The sequence below is a fragment of the Rosa rugosa genome, chromosome 3, assembly GCF_958449725.1.
Source record: "Rosa rugosa chromosome 3, drRosRugo1.1, whole genome shotgun sequence".
Classification (NCBI taxonomy): domain Eukaryota; kingdom Viridiplantae; phylum Streptophyta; class Magnoliopsida; order Rosales; family Rosaceae; genus Rosa; species Rosa rugosa.
In genome coordinates this window covers 6,532,996-6,554,655 of record NC_084822.1, presented here as the reverse complement: position 1 = coordinate 6,554,655, position 21,660 = coordinate 6,532,996, and the positions used below count along the sequence as shown (strand labels likewise).

General features: G+C 38.4%; 5 protein-coding genes and 1 long non-coding RNA gene across 6 annotated transcripts; 5 read left to right on the top strand and 1 right to left on the bottom strand.

Annotated features, from left to right (window-relative positions):
- The first annotated feature begins 784 nt into the window (after positions 1-784).
- LOC133737103 (uncharacterized) lies at positions 785-1,737 on the top strand. Its single transcript, XM_062164725.1, has 4 exons — positions 785-938; positions 1,164-1,214; positions 1,349-1,390; positions 1,495-1,737. The coding sequence occupies exons 1-4, from the start codon at positions 894-896 to the stop codon at positions 1,735-1,737; spliced, it is 381 nt and encodes a 126-aa protein (XP_062020709.1). The 5' UTR covers positions 785-893.
- A 1,207-nt stretch (positions 1,738-2,944) lies between these two features.
- Positions 2,945-3,912, top strand: LOC133736733 (uncharacterized). Its single transcript, XR_009859691.1, has 3 exons — positions 2,945-3,066; positions 3,143-3,235; positions 3,774-3,912. It is a non-coding gene; the product is annotated as an uncharacterized LOC133736733 (long non-coding RNA).
- Positions 3,913-3,920: 8 nt separating this feature from the next.
- Positions 3,921-5,190, top strand: LOC133737102 (uncharacterized). The gene is made up of 4 exons (XM_062164724.1): positions 3,921-3,926; positions 4,127-4,367; positions 4,453-4,535; positions 5,152-5,190. The coding sequence occupies exons 1-4, from the start codon at positions 3,921-3,923 to the stop codon at positions 5,161-5,163; spliced, it is 342 nt and encodes a 113-aa protein (XP_062020708.1). The 3' UTR covers positions 5,164-5,190.
- A 6,477-nt stretch (positions 5,191-11,667) lies between these two features.
- Positions 11,668-12,522, bottom strand: LOC133739027 (small ribosomal subunit protein uS14z/uS14y/uS14x-like). Its single transcript, XM_062166740.1, has 3 exons — positions 12,362-12,522; positions 11,949-12,048; positions 11,668-11,853 (listed from the first exon to the last, which is right to left on the bottom strand). The coding sequence occupies exons 1-3, from the start codon at positions 12,421-12,423 to the stop codon at positions 11,845-11,847; spliced, it is 171 nt and encodes a 56-aa protein (XP_062022724.1). The 5' UTR covers positions 12,424-12,522; the 3' UTR covers positions 11,668-11,844.
- A 1,000-nt stretch (positions 12,523-13,522) lies between these two features.
- Positions 13,523-15,485, top strand: LOC133739525 (uncharacterized). Its single transcript, XM_062167310.1, has 4 exons — positions 13,523-13,682; positions 13,763-13,905; positions 14,805-14,930; positions 15,085-15,485. Exons 1-4 carry the CDS (start codon positions 13,635-13,637, stop codon positions 15,212-15,214), a joined length of 447 nt encoding a protein of 148 aa, XP_062023294.1. The 5' UTR covers positions 13,523-13,634; the 3' UTR covers positions 15,215-15,485.
- Positions 15,486-16,035: 550 nt separating this feature from the next.
- LOC133738542 (uncharacterized) lies at positions 16,036-18,858 on the top strand. The gene is made up of 7 exons (XM_062166100.1): positions 16,036-16,217; positions 16,303-16,482; positions 16,588-16,837; positions 17,305-17,442; positions 17,555-17,651; positions 17,729-17,773; positions 17,847-18,858. Exons 1-7 carry the CDS (start codon positions 16,148-16,150, stop codon positions 18,588-18,590), a joined length of 1,524 nt encoding a protein of 507 aa, XP_062022084.1. The 5' UTR covers positions 16,036-16,147; the 3' UTR covers positions 18,591-18,858.
- Positions 18,859-21,660: the final 2,802 nt, after the last annotated feature.

The window sequence follows — 21,660 nt, the reverse complement described above, 5'->3', positions numbered from 1 at the left end:
TTTTTCACGTCGCCTGAGAGAACATGGTATAAAACTATCGACATTAGCAAAAGAAATGGACATGCTCAGAGTTTGGAAATAATAAAACATATTTTTTTTCGAGTCCAGAATTAATGAATTTAACAGGGTGGACGCTTCGGAGCAAGTCCATAGCTCATGCCAGAAACTTTGGGAGTCTTTGCAGCCACCACCGGCCACTCTCTTCTTCTTACTGCCTCCCTTCTTAGTACCAGGCCTGGGAGAGTCAGGGGCCAACCTGGCCTGTTGAAGGCCCCCCTGTACGTCAGTAACCTCTTCTAGCCCAACCAGCCCACCTCCCTTGACAACACTTTTTTTGCTACCTTCTCGACCCGTGGCCCAACTGATCCAATGTCTACTTCCATGCCTGCGTTCACTTTTCCTTGGGCGGGAAACTAACAAAGTTGGACGAAATTCGCAGATCTTTTCCCAATTCAGGTTCAATCACCATTAATGCTTACGTCAAGCCAGCACAACACTTTTTTTCCACATCCCGTAGATTTTTTTTTGGCTGAATTCAGGTCTCATATATTTTTATGTATAAAACGTGTGTGCCTTTATTGCAATACACTCGATCAATTCTTTCTGGATCTGTCTAGGGTTTGGAATCGTGAGGACAGCGACGATGGAAGAGAATGATTCAAGTAGCTGCTAATTTACTCACATCCCATGTTCTCTCCTTTACTCCAACAGCTTGTAAATAGTACTCGTCACAGGATAAGCGCTAGTTGCGCATGCATATAATTTTCATGTTGAATGATTGAATAATTACATTAGTGGAAAGCTGAGGTTAACTTAATCAATTTATGACTTTAACCCTTTTTTTCTTTACATTCTTTTGATGATTGCAGGCATTGAAAGTACTGTCAGGCGATATGGAGATAGCCGCCCACCACATGAAACACAGGCGGGTTAATCAGGTGGGCATGTATATTACTTTTTTTAGTTTCTTTTTTGAATTTTATTAAAGCTCATATTCAAAAGTTTTCTCTATAGTTGTCTTGATAGACAGACAGATTTTAGAAATGTAGTGCTGCTTGTATTGCTTTATGGTTGATGTTAGACAAGTAATATATAGTGGCTTTTTATTTTTTTTATGCAAGAGCTCACTCTTCACCCTCTTCTAATTTTTCCGTTGTCTGCAGGAAGTATTGCATAAACGGCACATCAATTTTATTCGCCTACATCGTGAGTATGTGAGTAATCTTGCTCTTTATATTCCAGAAAAAGAAGGCAAAAAAAAAAAATGTTTATATCCTTTGGCAGGTACTGTTAGGTATACATTTATCTTCCAGTAGTTTTAATTTTTCAAAATATAATGTAAGTGCAGGAACTTGGTCGCAAGTTGCCCTGTGCTGTACTTGAACATTATGTAAGTCATCTTATTATTATTTTTTATTCCACCTTTCCTTTTCTGATCTTCCCACTTCAAGGTGAACTGTGAATTATGACTTTGACTTGATTTTTAATGAGTAGGAACACTGTATTTTTCTTGTGGCAAATCCAATAGTACGTCGACTAATGGGCCAACTCATAATGCGATACATTTTTGGCGGCTCTGATTTTGAACCCCTGGCCAATGAGAAGGTGCAATATTATGAGCGGTACAAGGATCGCCCATGTCGCTTCTTGAGTATGACCCCGGTTTACACGTTCGGAGATGATACTACGGTGGGCAATATTATGAGCGGTACAAGGATCGCCCATGTCGCTTCTTGAGTATGACCCCGGTTTACACGTTCGGAGATGATACTACGGTGGGCAATATTATGAGCGGTACAAGGATCGCCCATGTCGCTTCTTGAGTATGACCCCGGTTTACACGTTCGGAGATGATGCTACGATGGAAGCACCAAATGATGAAATGCGCAATCTTAATCTGAAGAGTTGATGAACTCCACGCGCAATCTTTATTAAAATTTGTGTTCAGTATGTTATATCTTTCCGTTTGAGACTGCTTTCTCTGTGACGATGTAGTATTCATCCATTATGTAACTCTGCTTTCTGTGTGACGATTAGTATTCATCCACTGTGCAACTCTGTTTTAGCTTTTGGAATTGAAAACATTTTAGTTTAATTATCTTTATCCTTATGTGGTTGGATAAATTTGGTAGTCATTACGTACGCGTACAACAATGATGTGGCGTACATTTCTATAGCTTTGTTAATCTCTGAAAATAGCTTTCTCAGTCTCTAGGATTAGCTTTTGTTATGCGTTGTAGTAGTTTTTGTTCTACTTGGTTATTGCTTTTGGCGTTGATGAGAGTAGATTTTGGTGATGGTGAGAGTAGTTTTTGTTACTGGTGAGAGTATCTTTCTGGTGTTGGTGACAATAGCGTTTGTTACTGGTAAGAATAGTTTTTGGTATTGGTGACAGTAGCTTTTGTTGGTGGGGATAGTAGCTTTTGGTTTTGGGAAGCGTAGTTTTTTGTTGTGATAGTAGCTTTTGTTGCTGGTGACAGTAGTTTTTGTGACCTCGCTGGAGGTTGCCGAAAATCTCACCGGAGTAGCTTTTGTTGCTGGTGACAGTAGCTTTTGTGGTTGCCGGAAGTAAGCCAGAGACTCGCCGAGGTCGGCCGGAGACCCGCCGGAGTTGGCCGGAGACCTGCCGGAGTTGGCCGGAGGTCGACCGGAAACCTCGCCGGAGAGGAGAGAGTGGATGATTGTTGACTTTTTACTCTAGTGATATTTATGTAAATATGTTGATTTTTATATACAAAATTTAACACAATTTTTAATCTAGTGGCCTTATGAGAGAAAAAAATAGTTGGTGGCCTTATGACTAAAAAAACATTCAAATATGCACTTATATGTAATTAACAAAAAAAAAAAAAATTTGTGAGGGGAGCTGTCCGTTTTATTCTAAATTTTAGGAGAAATTTGAAATTTTGTTGACCTAGCTTTTACAAAGTCACTAAACGCCCTGGTCGAAGCCAAAAGCTCTCGCCCTAGTCGACGGTGACCTTCATAATGTTCGACGGGGTCTGAGCCACCTAGTCGTTTCAGACTTCAAGCAGTCCTTCCCTCTCGCCATCAACTCGTCTCCAGGTACCAATCGCTCTTCATTCTCAGTTTTCAATTTCAAATTCTCTCAAAAGCTCAAATCTCTCTCTCTCTCTCGCAGCGTCTCTCAGCTCAGCTCAGCTTCTCTGTCTTTGGTTCCCAAGAAGATCAGCTCCCTTCGATTCCTGCAATGCTTCTCCGATTCTGATTACAGGTAGTTTTTTGACTTATTGTTCGTTCATGGCAATGTTTTGGTTCGGAAATTGGAAGGATGGGCAATTGAGTATATGGCTATGTGGAATTGAATGGGCTTCTCTTATTGTATCTGCAATTGATTAAGAAAGTTTAGTTAGCTGCAATCTATGACTAGTTTTCTGCATTTTGAGAAAATAGATAGAGTAGAGCAGCATGGAATTTTGACATTTATAGTTCTGCAAATTGTTTAGTTTCGAAAATATATGAGGCAAATTGGAATAGGCAAGAGTTCAGATAAGTTTAGTGTGATTGAATGAGTTGTAGTCTAAATACTTGCGTTACTATGTGAATGCATTTTAGAAAAGATTGTCGTGCATGATTGTTACCAACTTAGTCATAGAAAACTAGAAGGAGTAACTTTTAGCGCATTGTAGTTACTGGACAATGTCTTGATGCAGCAATGTCTCAGGTTACTGGACAAAAATGTTCTTATTTTGTTCAAAATTTCTAGTTGATGCAATTTTTGTTTTATCTTACATGAATTTTGCAATCTACAGGAAAGCTCGCTGGTTATCTCTGTTGTTCGTAGACTGCTACTCAATTACATCACTGGACCTTTGACACCCCTGAATAGTGCATCTTATCCTATATTTTCTGAAGGAAGCCAGCCTGGTGTTATACAAAGAGTTAGTTCTGCAGCAGGTATGGCGGTTTCTTTAATAAACATTTACCCTTTCTTCAATCTTATGTTGACTTGGCTCCTCCTGAGAGAACAGTACACATATTCCCGGTTAATATATTCCATTCGAACCTTTTAAGTTTTAATATCTTTTATTCTTTTATGCTTCTTTAGTGTGTCATGCTTTTTACTATTCTGAGTTTGTTGACCTGTTGGACATTATCAAAATAGACCTTGCTGTTGACACCCTTTCTCGTCAGTTCAAGTGGTGAAGGCTCAAGAAGTCTTTTGGCCGACTGCAGTCTCCATGTGCTACTTATTCTCACTCATTATCATAAATGTGTTGTGGGCAACGAGCCAATAACAGATAAAAGTAATGACACCACTACTTCAAATTCGCTTTTGAAAGGGAGTAGATATTTTTCTGACAACCCTTACTCCAAGGCCTTGGAACATGCAATGGATGTTGAATGTAAGATGCTTTAGTTATCTCTTTATGTATTCTTATTATGAGGTTTCATTCAGATAACTGGAGTACATATTTTTCTGGCTTGCAGTTGATCGTGTAGATACTGAGGGTAATGCACAGTGGTCCAGTTTTGAGGTTACCTTTTGCTTCTCTGTTCGATACCCTTGGAATGTAAGTATCTGTTTTTCCTTTTATTCTTGTGTTTGTAGACGATATTACTTTTTTGTGTTATTATAAGCTGATTCTTTGTATGTGTTATCATCTAACTGGTTGTAGGCTTCCTAAGATGGAGTGCAAGTGTGTATTATGTATATGGAAGTAAAATGACAGATAATCAGGGTTTGGACATTTTAGGTGTCTTTTGTGTGCAAAAATAACCATCATATGAAAGAAAAAGTGTGTAGAACTAACAAATTAGCTTCACATTGCTACTTAATTTATATTTTCTTTATTTTTGATTCCTAGGCTGTATTGTAGAGGCTTGTGGCAGCTCTAATGCTTAACAGTGTTTACTCCTCAAGTCCTACTCTCGAGATCCCAAGTTCATACATCACCCAAATATTGTTTGATAAAGAAAGAGATTTCTAAGGCCAAGGATTTTCATACCTGTTTGTTAACATATATATCTATATCAATATGCTGTTCAAAAGTGAAAATTTGTGGTCCTTTATGGTTTGGTGGTGATTTCCATGGGCATGCTACTCAATAGCTGTGCTCAATATCTGATGGTCTATGCAAACTGAAAGTACTAGTTTCGTTTTGAATTTCTCATTTTTTGCCTCTGCAGGTACTTGACTGATGAGGCTGCTGCACTTTTGCTTTCTCTTTATTGCAAGGAAATGCTGACTTTCTGGAGTACGTCTTGGTGCGAACTGATTTGGATACACTGGTATGTAACAGCAGCTGATCACTGTCATTGGAAAGAAAAGAAACGGACCAGTATTTTGTGGCAAAAGTTGTGTTAATATACATACTGGTTTTCTTGCATTTAATGTTTTTGGAAACAGGTCATAGCCTTAAGTTGATGATTTAACAATATCTTGGTACATTCTTTGGTACTAAATTGAAATCAACACTTTGATGGCACTTGGCTGCCGTTTACCATTTTTAGTAACTTGAAAACAATTCATGTCTTACAAAAGAAATCACCTCTTGGTGCATTTGACCGGACTTATATTGTTTGTCTGGTGTTATAGGTATTAGATTTTTTCAATAGCCGTGTGGATGCACAAAGAACAGATGGAGAATGGTCAGTAGAAAAAGTACTTCAAGTCATAATCGTTAATTGTAGATCATGGCGTGGTGAAGGGATGAAGGTAAAAAGGGAAAAGAGAATTACATTGTTGAATAAGTCGATTTGAAGCTGTACCTGGAGATTGTTAATTATAATCTCTTCAAAATCTTGTTTTATCAGATGTTCACCCAGTTGCACTTCACATATGAACAAGAGTCATCCAGAGGAGTTCTTTATTCCATACTTGTGGCAGCTAGTACTATCCCACTGGTAACGCTCATCTCCTTATAGTGGAAAAGGATAAGAAAGAAGAATGCTTATTTTGTAAAGAACATATGTATAAGAGAATGTGGCACTCTTAATGAAATGAATATTTTTCATACATGGTTAGTGTGTACTTATATTGGCATGTGAATGTGTGTAAGTAATGTGAATGTTTTTAAGGGTACAGGAAAGCATAGCCCATAAAATTGGGTGCAATAATATATACTGAAACGTTATAACAACTTATTCAGTAATATGACAACTTACCATGTATGCTGTTGAAAACTAAAGACAACATGCTGAGAGTGTTGTTAAAACTTACAACAAGCGCTTGAAATGTTGTCGAAAATTTTTGACAACGTGCAAAGCTCATTGTTGAATAATTACAACAACGTGCTTTGCCTCTTTTCAACAACGTGCAAAGCGCGATGTTAAGGACTCGTGGACTTTTAATGACTCTGGCATCTACAACATGCGCCAAACGTTGTCAAAAGTGATTGACAACGTGAATTGCATGTTGTTAAACATGTTTTTTCTTGTAGTGACGATAGTTTATAGCTACTGATATCTGAGATATGTTAAGAGGAATGGGAGAGGATTCTCTCCTGAGCTAGTTTTTCAAGTGCTGGTTTGTCACTTTTCCCACACAGGAAACTCTCACACATGCAAATTATCAACGGAGTCTATTATTATCTCTCTGCCACACCAATCTAGTCCAATATGTTTTCAAAAAGTCCTTTTACATTATAGACCATTCAACATACAAGCTTTTCTTGTTTGACACCATCATTTTTTACTTAATCTACATACCAATGGCTGTATTTATACCTTTAATTCATATCGACTTGGTTTCTCTGTTAACAGCAAGATTTGTAAACTTTTCATGAATTCTTTGGTTAATTAGCTGCACTTACCCTTTGAAATTCTGCAATTTAGTATCATATCTCATTAATCTTCAGTTCGATGTACAGCTGCAAATGTGATGTAAGTTGTAACCCCTATGTCTATTACGGTGATGGTAGCTGTGGTTAAGTTTGATCAGATGCATATGCACTGTCATATAATTACAAAGTTAGTGTATGCATAACCATAAACAATACTATATATTAATTCTGAGTTTCTGAAAGAAATTAATGAATTTGACATGGATACCCTATCCCTTTCATAAAACTTAGAGAAGGAAGATATATGTAGAACTGGTGTCTGAAAGTTGATCAAAATAGCATTGGAATAGTGAAAGATACTTTTGGTTAAACCCTTTATAAGGGAGAATGCAAAGATGACTATTGTAACCCATAAAACAAAAGATCTAATGTCTTATTTTTGCACATGGATAGAGCTGTATTGTAAAGGACAACTTTCATCTCTTTATATGCTGTATTTCAAAGTCTTGGAGGTTATCTCGATGAAATGAATGAACAATTTCTTTGCTTTTCTTTCATAGTTCTCTTTCGCAATTCTGATCCTAACATTTGGTATCTAGAGCTCGGTTGGAACCTGCAGATAAAGATGAAGCGAAAACCCTTGTCTAAGCTTCAAATTCATAGCGATTCAAAGATGAACTGCTGCAGCCATCCTCATGGACGACGACGACAACTACTCCAGCACTGAGTCACTCTTCCGAGTCCAGCAGATCTATCAGAGGCAAAGTTCTGCCGGAGGTGATCCTCTCTCCGCAACAATCTCCAGCTGATTGCTTCAAATTGTTGTGTTGGAATTGATTAGCAAGGTTCGTAGAGTCAGTAAGGTCATTATGTCATTGCTGAATGCTCAGTCCAGTGCTCTTGTTTATACTTGTGTGCCAATACACTTGTGTCTAGAGTGATAACAATGTCAAATTGATTGAGCTCGATAGGATTAATGAGCTTAAGGCTTCACATAGGGAGATTATGGTTGAGTCTTCCAAATCTTGATATTACCAGGAATAACTGGAAACTGTCAATTCCACAGTTGGCTGGTGCGGTATGGGAAGCCTGTTCTGCTCTTAAGGAGACCCCAGACAAGGTTGGCTGGTTTTTTCACTACAAAGGTTGCAGTCACGTCATGGTTGGACGTTAGAAGGTCACCAAAAGTAGTTGCTACTGATATTCTTCTAGCCATCTTTTAGCCAAGGAGTTTTTCTATTGATGAAGTTATTGATTTTCTCCAAATCAATTCAGAGTTCTCTTTCTTCAAGTATTAGCAAGAGTACTCAACTTCTTCCTTTTCCATATTTTGCACTGGGAACTACTTCACATGCATGTCTTTGAATCTTTGAGTGTTATCTTGTCAATACGTTGAACCAGAAGAAAGCAGTACTACTCGGTGTTATTTGCCATCCAAACCATCTTCTATGTTGCTTATGTGTTGTTTCTGAATATGCAACTTCTAGAGAAATTAATGCTACCTCAAATGTGGAATTTGCTCGACATTACATAACAAAGAAAGAGATAGCTACCTTTTGGATTTGGCTTACTACAACACTGTTACATTTAGAGGTTTGGGTACTGTGCTTGCATGGTTTGATTGTGATCAAGGCTCAAATGTTAATTGGTGATGCAGTCTTGATAAGAGCGCTCATGTAGTCATGTTTGATAATGGATGTCACATAATTCCTACTGGAGCATTGTTATTAGACTAGCTTGTTTGTCATTTTGGTGAAGACTTGCACATTACCAGTTCATATTCACACATGGATGCACATCACTATATATAATATTATATGTGTTGGATGCACACAAAGTACAATTGCATCAGCTTGGGTTTGACTGTAGGAGCTATTGCCGGTATTCTTTCTGAAAAAGATCTTCTAGCCTGTGTCTTATACAGACTTGCTCTCAAACCACAAATAGATGAGTGCATATTTTGCTCCTGCAATTTTCAGCCATCTTCTGGGTAAACGTATAAAGCGCTGGTAAGTGGTATCTACTTCTCAAAGTGTTCAAACTCGGGCTTGTGGTCTCAGGAACGTTTCTTGTTGTCCGGTGGCCATATGTTCACCCAGTGGAAGCCTTTTTTGCGGAACGAGTCCCTGCCTTGATACATTATTACATTCAATTCTTCTTCAATTTCACATCTGTGGACATTTCTGTGGCTTATTTGTAGCTTTACTTTTGTGATTATTTTGGTGCCTGGATGTTTTAGTTACAATCATGGTGAGCCAGATATTCCTCGTGTGATCTCCTGCCTTTTCTTTTGAAATGCAAATAGTTGTTGGGCGAAAGAGAACAAGAATCACACTCGCTCCAAGTTGTTATTCATCTCTATAGTAGAATACATTTCACACTGGGATCTGAATAACTCGCATGTACTTGTGCAAAGAACCGTTGGTTTTTTATTACATTGGTGGATTATATCCATGTTTTAATGCGGCTTTTATCCTCACTCTTTTTCTTTCTTCCAAGTAATTAAGCTGTCGTTATACTGAGATTAGCCACAAATAGAAGCTTTAGATCAAAGTAATTCTTCCCATCCTAGCTCATATTATCTTTCGAGTTTTGTCCATGCCACTTCGATACTATGTAATACAACTCGTTAAAGGCTACCAGCTCTATCTTGTAAGGCTATAGCATGTACAAAGTACCAAATTGTAGAACATGCATCTAATTTCGGATAGGTCGCGTTTTGTCATTCATATGACATGTTTTAGACATTTACAGTAACCGTTGTTACAACTACCTTGTGCCACTTAAGCTGCGCAGGTGCTTTCTCATTTTCATTCTGATCACGTTCACCATCCAACCCAATGTGTTATGGAAGAGGACTCGTTCGGGGAGTGGCTATCAGAATCGTGCACAAACTTACAAGAACTGGTTCTTTACTGTATTCATGGGCTAAGAAGTCTTAGCATTACCGCTCCATCTCTTCAAAAGTTGAACATTAGTGGTCTGTCGTACGAAAGTATTAGTGTTGAAGCCGAGAACCTCAAGATATCGAGTTTAGGTAGCTCCAGATCAATAAGGATTTTGGCTCCAAATCTAATTTCTTTAGTATTACTGATTAAAGCGTTAAAATGTGCTAAACCCGCAATAATGTCAACTTGAAAAGGAAAATGATATTTACACTATCTATTGACAATTCAAGTTATATATTTCTTTTTTCAGTAACTTCAATTATGTATTTTTATAAAAACACAGTAGAGTGCTTTAAGGAGATCTAGATTTGACGGTTGTCTTTTATTGTTGTAAAATTAGTGTTCCCAATGGTTTCAGGGGTGGGTGTCCCACTAAGGTTCTCATGAAGGGCTTTTGGACACTTTATTACTTATGATAAGGATGACCTAAAATCGCATGTATTTAAATTGTTTCATATAAACTGTTATGATTAATATATTTGTTTGTCTATCTAACTTAATTTTATGATGTAATTGTATTTTTATGAACACCTTAGACCTTTTTTCTTGTTTAGTCCAGCAACATTGGAAATTTGTAAGAGCACCTTAATTTGGACCCCATTAATCACTCGAGAGGAAGTGAGAGGGGAGTCTAGCATTACTCGCGAGAGTTCAAGCACTCTACTCGCTTGTTGCTAGAATAGTGATACCCCTCAGAATTTAAGAAGCTAGCTAAATATGCTTATTTTTACAGGTTTCCTGAGACATTCCTGAAAAATGAACCGGTGAATTGTGTAGAGAACAGCGCAGAAAAGATAACTTCATGGATTAAATTGAAGGTAATCCCAATTTCAGTTCATGTTCATTTTATGTGAAAGATACGTCCCTCTCTCAAATTTGAAGACACAAATACCACCCAGTTTACATAATATGCGACCTGCAAGACCGGGCTAGTAACAGAAAAATGATTACATAATTCCTCTCAACTTTTTTAATGGTGTTGATAAACATTTGAGAGTAGTGAGATTGCACACCAGAATTCAAGTTTTTACATATTATCAGATTACAAATGAGACAGTGGTCGTTCTATTGGTAGAAGATGTTCATCCCGGCTATGCTAATGCAAAAGTGTGAGAAACTATCCCAGGTGGCTCTATGACTAGACCACATTTAACACATTGCTAATTCTCTCTCCCTCTCTCTCTCTCTCCCTTTTTTTTTTTTTGACAAAAACATTGCTAATACTCTTTTAGCACAACGTAAACAATTGAAGGTATTCCTCAAAACACATCTCAGATCAGTCAGATGTCATTAGCTATAAAGCCCCAGTACATAATGACTACCACATTTTACCAATCACACAAGGATGAAGATAAACTAATATGTTCTCAATCCAAAAAGGTACAACACAGTTAACATAATGGATGAATACGCGGATTTAAACCGTCACAGAGAAAGCAGTAAAAATCTCAAATGGAAATGTATAAGATGCCAAACATGGATTTTAATAAAAGTGGAGTTTATCAGGTCTGCAGATTAAATTTTGATAATCCAGCCAGTACTTGAATGGAACTTAAACGCACTTCTGGCTGGTAGGATAGATGAGAAAAGGAACCAGAAAAACCAAATCCACCAATTCAAACTACATGTGGCAGAGGGAATTCATAAACAGCTACCAGTCTAAACTAATTCCACAACTACCTAAACCTCATATCACAATAAACAAGGCGTCTATGTCACCATCGCAAATTTAGTTCTCCACATAATTTTATGATTACATTTCCCACAAGCATCACAACTGCTACATAACAAACTAACGCATACAGCACAAGCATGAAAACTAACATGGAACGCAAGCTAGCACCGACTTAGTTTATTGTGAGGATTGCATTACCAAAATCTCCAAGGATTACCGGAATTGGCAAGACTAGGTTATGCAACAAATGATATGGAAAGTAAAAGAATAGCGAGGTACAGACACAAAAGAGAAGAACTTAAAAGTAACTTCAAGTCATTAATTCCACAACACTCAATAGTTCAACAATTGACTTGATTTCAAAAGTAGATCAAATAAAAACACCTTAACAGTTCATCAAAGCTCAAAAACCACTACACTGAAATGACGGAAGCATTTCTACGGCATACTAGCTCATCCATCCAAGATCAAGCTCTTAACGGTACTGCAAAATAAAAGGTCAAAACAAAAACACATCAGTCCGGTGAACGAAACAAAACTATTGCATACAGAGTCACTCAAGGTTTGACAAAGCCTCACCTTGATGAAGCCAATCTCCTTGGCGTTGCTGCGGAAGCACTGCCTGCAGCACATGATCCCGTACTTGCGGATCAGCCCGTGAGGGTTTCCACACACACGGCTATCAAAACAAAAACCAAAAACAACAAAAACATCAACAACAATAGAAGCATTTTCCTAACTGCATCGTCACCAAAACCATTGAATTTCATATAAAAATCAAAAGCTTCATCAAAAGAACCTTAGTTTCGATTAATCTATGTTCACATGTATTACAGCTAACACAACCGATGATGCAGACTACAAATTTCTGGAGCTAGCCACAATAATCAGATTCCAGATTCACATATTCTAAAAGCAAACAGAGAAATAGGATTCGAAGGCAGAAAGAGCGATTAGGAATTGAGATTTTGGAGAATCGAAGATGAGTTTACCAGGTGCGGGATCCAGGGCCGTAGCTCTTAGGGTGAGAGTTCCAGACGTTGGAGTGCCCCATGATTGCAAAAGCTTGAGAGAGAGAGAGAGGAGCCCTGGCTAGCAGTCGCAGAGGAATCGCAAAGTTTGTAGAGGTTGAGCGGATTGATTATAAGTTGCTATTTATAGAGGGTGGGAGGGTCAAAACCCTAGTCTTATGAGACGGACGGGTCGGTTATCCAGTCGGGGCGGGGGGTTTGTTCGCCCAATTGTAATCTTAAACGGGCCATAAGTACCATAAGATGGACTTTTATGAATTTAAGGGTGTTTTGGGTTTGGGCTCGATCGGACTATCCATTTGATCAATTGAGTCACCCAACCAACCCGACCTATTTTGAAGCAAGTCGGTTTTGGTTAGTGAATTGGTTTCAAAACTTGGAAACTTCATAAAGGGAGTTGATAATAATTTTATAAAGAGTAATTTGTAAGATGAAGAGAAGAGCGGAAAAGATAGGTGAGACAAGTAGACAATCAAATAAGCACTGAAGAGATCATGAAAGTTACTCTATATTCTATAACCCACAAAAAATCAATCTGATACTCCAAAAGTCATCACACGCTCTATCAACCTTGCCACAATGAGGCAATGAGATCAACCTTGCCACAATGAAGCATCCTAGCAAGCTAAGTGAACGGGCACAAAGATGATGAGGCTCGTTAAACATTGGCATAAGTTTACATAAACTCAAAAACCCTACTAAAAACCACAACCTCTCTTTTTCACTTGTTATTGTTAATTAACCATCAGCACAACACTTTCGAATTTCTTTTTAAGAATTACAAGACCCTTTTGATTTGATCATATAATTTAAAAATAAATGATTCAGATTATGAATATAAAAAATAAAAATCCATAATTGCGGTTTAAATTTTTTTTATCATTTAACCATTTAGTGTGTTAAGATTGGTCGAGCGGTCTAGCATGAAACCTCATGTCTAGCGTTCAAGTCTTAACTCTCACCAGTTTGTAGTCAGCAGATTTAAAAGATCTTTATGTTCATGGTCTAAATCTCAGTCATATGTGGTACTAATTCGCTAACATAACCGAGACAACTTGCTACCTCATCTGATTGAAAAAAAAAAAAAAAAAATCTTTACGGGTTAGTTAATTGACCAAGACCACCGAGCCTAGAACCCCAAAGGTGCAAGAGCACAGCCGAACGCTCTTCAATACAGAGAGCTTTCAACTCTGTTCACCGCCAGACTCTACTGAAGCACCTGACACCTCCCTCTATGGCAACACACGGTGGCTCTTCCTCTCCTCCTCCTCCTCCTTCTCAGGTAATCAACCTATCTACGCTTTATCGAAGCAGAAAACCAAACCCGATTGTTGTGAATTCCTATAACCAAACTTGTTTCAGGAAAACCCAATTGTAGAAGACGACTTGGACTTGTTATATGGAGCTGAATCGGGTTGGGTCGATGCTCGCACATCCTGCGATCACCTGCCTTCTCTCTCCTCCGATCTTGTTCACATTCCCACCCCTGATACTCACTGCAACAGGTTACTGTCTTCTCAACAATTCTCTATTTGGGAATCTCTGTTTATAATTTGTTCTATCCAGTTTTACCCAGTTCTGAAATTTTGTTATACTAACTTAATGGGCATCAATAGCAAAACTAGATTCATAAAGGGGTTAGCTTTTCATTCAAGTCACATCCCGTCTTGTAATTCAGGTCACATCTTCTATGATTGTCTATCAAGAATTTTGCTTTTCCTCCTAATTTCATATGCGGGGTCTCTTACACAGTTACGCATGAATGAAGTTGAAGTTAGTAGGTTCCTTCTCCCAACAGTTTGTACTTGCGATATTGTAGCACCATAGAAAGAGACTGTTATGTGAGATCCAGCAATGTACATAGCCTCTACCTAATTACATCCTTATACTTCAGCCATTCGTAGTAACCTTCCTTCCATTCCCTCCCCCCCCCACAGAAAAAGAAATATGGCTATGTTGAAAGCATGGCTTTGAGGACTTGGTCCTCTTCATCTGGTTTGATTATGCAAGTGAAGTGAACTCTAGTGTATCTTCATAGCACTTTTAAACTTTTACCACAGTTGGGTTCTTTTTGAGCTCATTAATGTCATAGGTGACCAGAAAATGAGAGCACACTCAGCCTCTTTCAAACATACATCTCTTTTCTTCTTTTCGGTTTAATGTCTGGGTGATCTTTGTTGTGTACTGTCTTAGTGTCTTACTTGCATATTCGCAGGCTGTCAATTGTAAGAATATTGCTAGTTTTCTTAATGAATAAACCTTCAAATTGTTTCAGTAAAAAGACTTGTACTTCTAAAGCTTGCTTCTTTTTATCCTCTATCCTTTGACATCGATCAAAGTCTGAGTGGCTGTGTTCTGAATCATACCTTAAGTTTCTAATATGGGTGATACTTTCATATACTAGATGCCAGCACCCAAGTGAGAACTGGTTATGTTTGTGCTGTAAGGAAGTCCTCTGCAGCCGTTTTGTAAACAAGCATATGCTGCAGCATTATCAGCAGATAAATCATTGTGTTGCTCTTAGCTACAGGTACTATTTTTGATGCTTTTACAACAAAGTTTCGCATCTTTTCCGTACTTTTTATAGAGTGTTTCTTACAAATGCATGTTGTGATTTTATTTACATTTCAAACAGTGATCCTGTTGTGATTGTATTTTTGACCTTTTGTTCACATTTCAAACAGTGATCTCTCGGTTTGGTGTTTCTCCTGCGATGCATATTTAGATGCTCAATTGATCCCACAACTGCGGCCTGTATATGAAACTGCATACCTGCTGAAGTTTGGTGAGGCCCCGCCAATCCGTTCGGTTTAATGCCCAACATGGGAAATCAGCAAATTAACAATTTATATATGGATGTCAAATTTGTAACAGTTCCCTAATTGGAATTTTACTTAGTTGAAGAGTTGCTTTAAGAAGATGTTCATATCAATGTCACTGTTGCATCTTACAAGGTACTATATTTTCCTGGAACCACTATTTGGCCAAAAAACAAAGAGAGTCCTTTGTACCACTAGTTGTTTTATACATTGGAGTGTGTTTCCCCACTAGTTGTTGATCATATCAGCCCACTAGTTACTTGAAAGGTTTCTACTTTGCAATAAAAGTTGCTTCAATCATGGCTGTGCCCAACTCTAATCCTTCAAATCTATCTATTCCATCAATTCCTCAAATGTTTTCAAACGAAATTCTTAATTTGAGCCACAACTCCAATCCTCAACAATTTCATAATTTAGGCACACAATGTAATCTAAAGAGTTGCTTTTAGGTCAGGGAAACCAAACATGGCAAATCGATTTCTTGACTCAGTCTAATTTTAACTAAACTCTCACTCTCTCTCACCACGTGAGCTAATTTGAAAGGCGAAATCAACATTTCCACTCTTAACCAAATTTTCATTATCTCTCATCACATGGGCTAACTCGAAAGGCGAAATCAACGTCGTTTCGATTAATCGCTGATTAATCGCATGTTTTCTTTATAAAGAAATAAATATAGTAATTATCAAAAAAGAAAAAAAAAAGATTATTTTTGTAATATACTGTTCATATAACAGAAAAAGTGGAGCAGCAGTCAAATAGTCAAGTACACAAAGACACACCTATATATATCCATCCATCCTTTTCTTATTATTAATAAAATCCACTGATTCACTCCCCTACTGCAACTCTGCCACATCAATCCTTCTCTTTCCTCCAACAAACTCCGGCGCCGTCTCTCTCTCTCTCCATCTCCATTTTTTTTCCGATGGCGATCAAGCGCCTCCGAACCAAGTGGACTCCGATTCAGCGCGAAACGCTCGAGAAGGCCTATTCAGGTACATTCCAATTCAATTCAATCGAATATTCTCTCAATTTTTGTTTATCTATCCTAATCAATCGAAAAAAATTTGGGATGATTAGTGGAGAGGACCCCATCGGAGGCGACGAAGGAGGAGCTATCGAAGCAGTTAGACCTCGGCTATGAGCAGGTCACGGTTTGGTTCATGAACCGAAGAGCCAAGGATCGGAGGCAGGGGATTGTGGCCAAGAAATCGAGAATGACTCGTCATCAGGTTGCGACTCTCGAGAAGACCTATGCCGGTGAGTTCGGTTCAATTTGATTGAATTCAATGTGGATTGTGAGTTTTGCATTTTGATTTGATGTAAGTGTGTGTGTGAAAATAAATTGGATTGGATTTTGATCAGCGGAGAAGAATCCGTCGGTGTCGAAAAGGGAGGAGCTTGGGAAGAAGGTGGGGCTTAGTGAGATTCAGGTGAGGCTGTGGTATAATAAGAAGAGATTTGAGGATCAGGGGAAGGAGAGGAAGGAGAAGAAGAAGCGGGGTACCGGGGCCAAGAAGCCACCGAAATCGGCACTGGCTTCGTCCTGTGATCACCTGGCTTTCGTGTCGGCTGACCTCACTGGCATTCCCAATCCTGACAGTCCCTGCAAAAGGTGTCTTACTTTTTTTCAGCCTCTAAATTATTGCTCTTTTTGCTATGCCATGACTTGATTTTAGCTTGTTTGCTTTGCTAATACTTGGGAGTGAGAGGTTGTTTGGCATGCATGTATGGCATTGTCGAAATCTTGCCGATATACGAAAGCCTTTGAACCTGGGACTCTCATTCTAAGCCTTGAGGTTTCTCTTAGTTTTGTTCCAAAATGGAGCAACACCATATCACTCGCCTGGTTTTGGATGTAGCTATTGTTTTTGTGACAATGTAGTATCTAGGTGACCTTTGGTTTGACATAGGAATTCTAAATCTATGAGAAAAGATCTTTGATGAAGGAAATTTATGGTTTTCCAACGAAAAAAAAAAGATTTGATATTTGATTACCTCTCATTTTCACATTAATCAAAGTTTGATTGCTTGAGTCGTGTAGCCTGTGTTTCTAATATGTTGGACTGTTTTCAAATACAGTTATACTAGATGCCAGAATCCCAATGAGAACTGGTGTTGTTTGTGCTGCAAGGATGTGTTCTGTAGTGTTGATTTGATGAACGGGCACTTGTTTCAGCATTTTAAGCAGACAAATCATTGTCTTGCTGTCAGCTGCAGGTACCATTGGAATGTTTTATATGAAGTGAAGCCTCAAGTCTTTCATTTTTATATTTTATGGAGGGATTTATTAATAAATGCGCCTTATGGTTTTGCTTACAATTTTAAATAGTGATAAATCAATTTGGTGCTACTCCTGCAATTCATTCTTAGATGCTCAGGCAATTCCACAATTGAGTGCTTTTTCATCATCCTCCAATGCTTCCAGGGTAAGCCCTTTCCCTTTGTTTTTTTTTGCTTTATTGATCATCTGCATTCCAATCACTCATATACTGGGAACTTTTAGGAGCCATCATCCTCATCCAGGCTAGAGAGCCCTGATGCCTCCAAGGTAAGCGTTTTTCCTTTGCTTTTTACTATTTATCATCTGCATTCCAACTAACTGATATACATGGAACTTTTAGGATTCATCCTCCTCATCCAGGCTAGAGAACCTCGATGCTCTGATGGTTGATGTTACCGATCTCATATCCAAGCCATCTCCGTGCCCCAGTTTTCATCCACTGGATGATAACTCATTTGTCGACCAGGATAAGCTTGCATTAGCCAAGAAGGGACTCCAGAAGATCTTTGATTGTGGTTTAGAAGCTTTAGCCGATCCCCATGTACAAGAAGAGTTTCTTTCTTATTCAGCCACAGTTCTATCAGTCGATTCATGCCCATCAGAGTTGAAGACCATTCTTTCGTCTTTCAGAGGCAATCTCTCAGAGGAGACCATTGCTTTCCTCCAAGCTCAACATGAGTTGAAGGTGGCCTCCGACCTAGCAGCCTCGATTACTGAGAGAAGGTTTGTTCTCCGTTATCATCATTCGAAGTATGCTGAGGTGAAGAAACAAATTATTGCCTCAGATGAGAAAGTTGCGAACCTTAAGGCCATGATCAAAAGGTTGGAAGCTTCTTTGGCTGAAGAAAAGAGCAACAGAGAGAAGATTGATCGGGTTTTGGATTCTATCGAGACAGGAGTAATGGATGCTAGAGATGGATTGCTCTCTGATATAGAACAAGTGTCTGCCATGGAGGGAACGACCAAAGCAGCCAACCAGTTAGTAGCTCAACGCCACTCAGCATGGGAGAACCTAAGGAATACTTTTACAGAGGTATATAGTAATCTGCATGCAGGGGAACAACATGCTGAACCCACCAGTTAATATTACTTTTGCTGTCCTTGGCCACTTGGCCCCAGTTATTTCAATTTTCCTGGACTAGCCATGAGTAGTCCTAGGTAGTGAATCTATTGACCACATTTTTCCTGATCACAGTTTTCGCAGTTAGGTCTTTCTTAGGATCGTATATTGTAGTGACGATGGTCTTCCAGAGTATGTTTCATTAACCAAAGCTCTTGAGAACTCATTTGCTTCTTGACTTGTTGTAAGTTGTTAATTGCAGTTTATCTCATAGTCTAACTCTTTTGATTCATGAATCATCATGACCTGGTCGGCAAAAAGCTTTGCTTATGATGAAAAGTCTTCTAAAAGATTTGATTGCCATCTGCATTAACAAAATTGTAATGTAGTTGCGGACTTGTATTTGGGTAAAATCTATTATGGTTTCTCACCTCTTCCATCTCCCGTTCTTTCCTATATAAAGAACAGAAACGTTGTCTAATGAACCCTTCATTGCTTGCAGCTACAAAAGCTGGATATAACTGACACTCGTGTTCAACCAAACCTTTTAGTGGAGCTGTCAGTGGAGCACAGCAAATTCATCATTTTTAATGCTAAGACCTCAAAATTATCAACACTCAAAAAGATTACCGTTTAGCTCAGAGTCAGGTGCAAAGGGTGTACGTAATCACTAGTTTGCGAGATGAAATGAAGGCTTGGCACCTCAAAGATGCTTCTTAGAAGTTATAACTACTATAAATAAAAGCCTAAGAGATATGGATTATTAAATTTAGGAAGTACGACTGGAATCTTCACTGTTTAATAAACAATACTCTTTAGTTTGTTTCCTTTTTCTTCCGAGTCTTCTTCTCAATAATATGAGAATTAGAGAAGGAATAAACAGCAAGGTCAACTGCAACTCTGCTATGGCCATCGAAGATCTGAAGGTAATCTACCTACTAATTAGTTTCTGTAGATTGAATTTAGTGTTTGATACTAAAAAGTAAAACATGACTCCTTCGAAATAAGCTTATGACATTTCAAAGAATTTATGTTTCTGGCTCTTTCCACTTCTGTGTTTTATGATTTTTTTTTTTTTTTTGAATAATTTGAGTTTGTTTGGTGCTGATGGTTCAGACATGGTGTGATCACCTGGTTTTTGTATCCTCCGATCTCACTGACATTCCCAACGCAGACATTCCCTGCAACAGGTTCATGTTCCTCTATTTCCTACTTTTATCAGCCCCTGACATATTGCTCTTCTCATCATGCATGCCATGAGTTACTTTCACCAAATCATCCTATGTTGTGCTGATGCTTATTAGTGGATGCAGAAATGCTTGTTTTATTGATCAGCAGCAAGAAATACACACAGCTGATCAACACCTGCAGCAACATCACACTGATGCCACACCTGATCAACGCCAGCACAAGCAAGAAAAACGTGATTCACATTCTAGAGAATAACCGTCTCAAATTTGTTACAGAAACCTTCTAGAATCCAGTAGATATTTGTTAGAATCGAGCTAAACTTCCGCTCTTGATTATTGTACCTCATGTATATATATAAAGGTGCCTTGTATCTGTAATTATGTGAAGAAAAAAATAAAATTGCTATTCTGTTAAGAAAATTCTCTCTCCAGTTTTCATCATGTTTCCCCTGTTTCCCCATAAAGCAATCTTACAATTCTATTATCAGTTTGTTTTTTTCAATCCCTAAGTCAGTTCTGCCAACAATGTACAATATGTTCTTCGATCTATTACTATCTATAGTTTTGCTTAGCTTTTCATGTTTTACCTGTATATTCCCAAAGCCATGTATTGGAAAATATATTTCTTAGAGAAAGTATTCTGAGTTTTTCTCATGATCATCTTCAAATTGTTGAGTAAAAAGATGTAAGATTGCCAAAAGAAAAAGAAGAGGGAAAAAAAAAAAAAAAGATGCAACAGGGTTCTCTACTTTAACATCATCAAAGTGGAGCACCTGATAGAGTTTGAATCACACATTCTATTCCTAATCTGTGAAGCACTTTTCACATTATAGATAGATGTGAAGGTTATTATAGTTCCGAAAGCTGTTGCCCTCTAGGTCACAAATGGGTTTGTTTGTGCTGTAAGGGCGTCTTCTGTAGTCGTAGTGTGAAGGGACATTTTATTCAGCATTATCAGGAGACAAACCATTGTCTTGGTGTGAACTGCAGGTACCAATTCAATGATTCTAGAAATTGCAGCCACAAGTCTTTCAGTGATTTATTATAATTATGCTCACCTTTTGAAACAGTGATCAATCAATTTGGTGCTGGTCCTGCAATGACTATTTAGATGCTCAAAAGATCTCAAAATTGAGATATTTTTCTGCATCCTAATTCCTACAAGGTCAGTTTCTTTTCATTTTTTTTTTTTGGTTGCCTTTTGGTTTATGTATTGTGCACTTTCCAATCACTCAAATACTTGCCTTTTTACTTTTTAGGATCGATCCTCTTCATCGAAGCTAGAGAACATTGATGCAATGATTGTTGATGTTATTGATCTCTTATCTAAGCCATTTCCTAGCATTAGTGTTCACCCACAGCTGGATGCTCAGTCGTTTGTCAGCCAGGACGAGCTTGCATTGGCTAAGGAGGGAGTCCAGAAGATCTTTGATAACGGATTACATGCTTTGGCTAATCTCAAAGTGCAAGAAGAATTTCTCCTTTACTCAGCCATACTGCTATCAGCCGAGTCATGCCCCTCAGAATTGAAAATTAATCTCTCATCATTCAGATGCAATCTTCCAGAGGAAACCTCTGCTTTCATGAAAGCTCAAGATGAGTTGAAGGTGGCCTCAGACTTATCAGCCTCAATCACTCAGAAGAAGTTTGTGGTACGGCAACAAACTTCAAAGTATGATGAGGTGAAGAAAGAAATGGTCGCCTCGGATGAGAAAGTTGCCAACTTCAAGGCCATGATCAAAGAGTTGGAAGCACAAATAAAAAGGTTAGAAGCTTGTTTAGCCACGGAAGAGAGCAACAGGGCAAAGATTGATGAGGCTATCGATTCCATCGAGACACAAGTCACCACCGCGAGAGATGGATTGGTCTCGGACTTGGCGCTAGTGTCTTCAATGGAGGGAGCG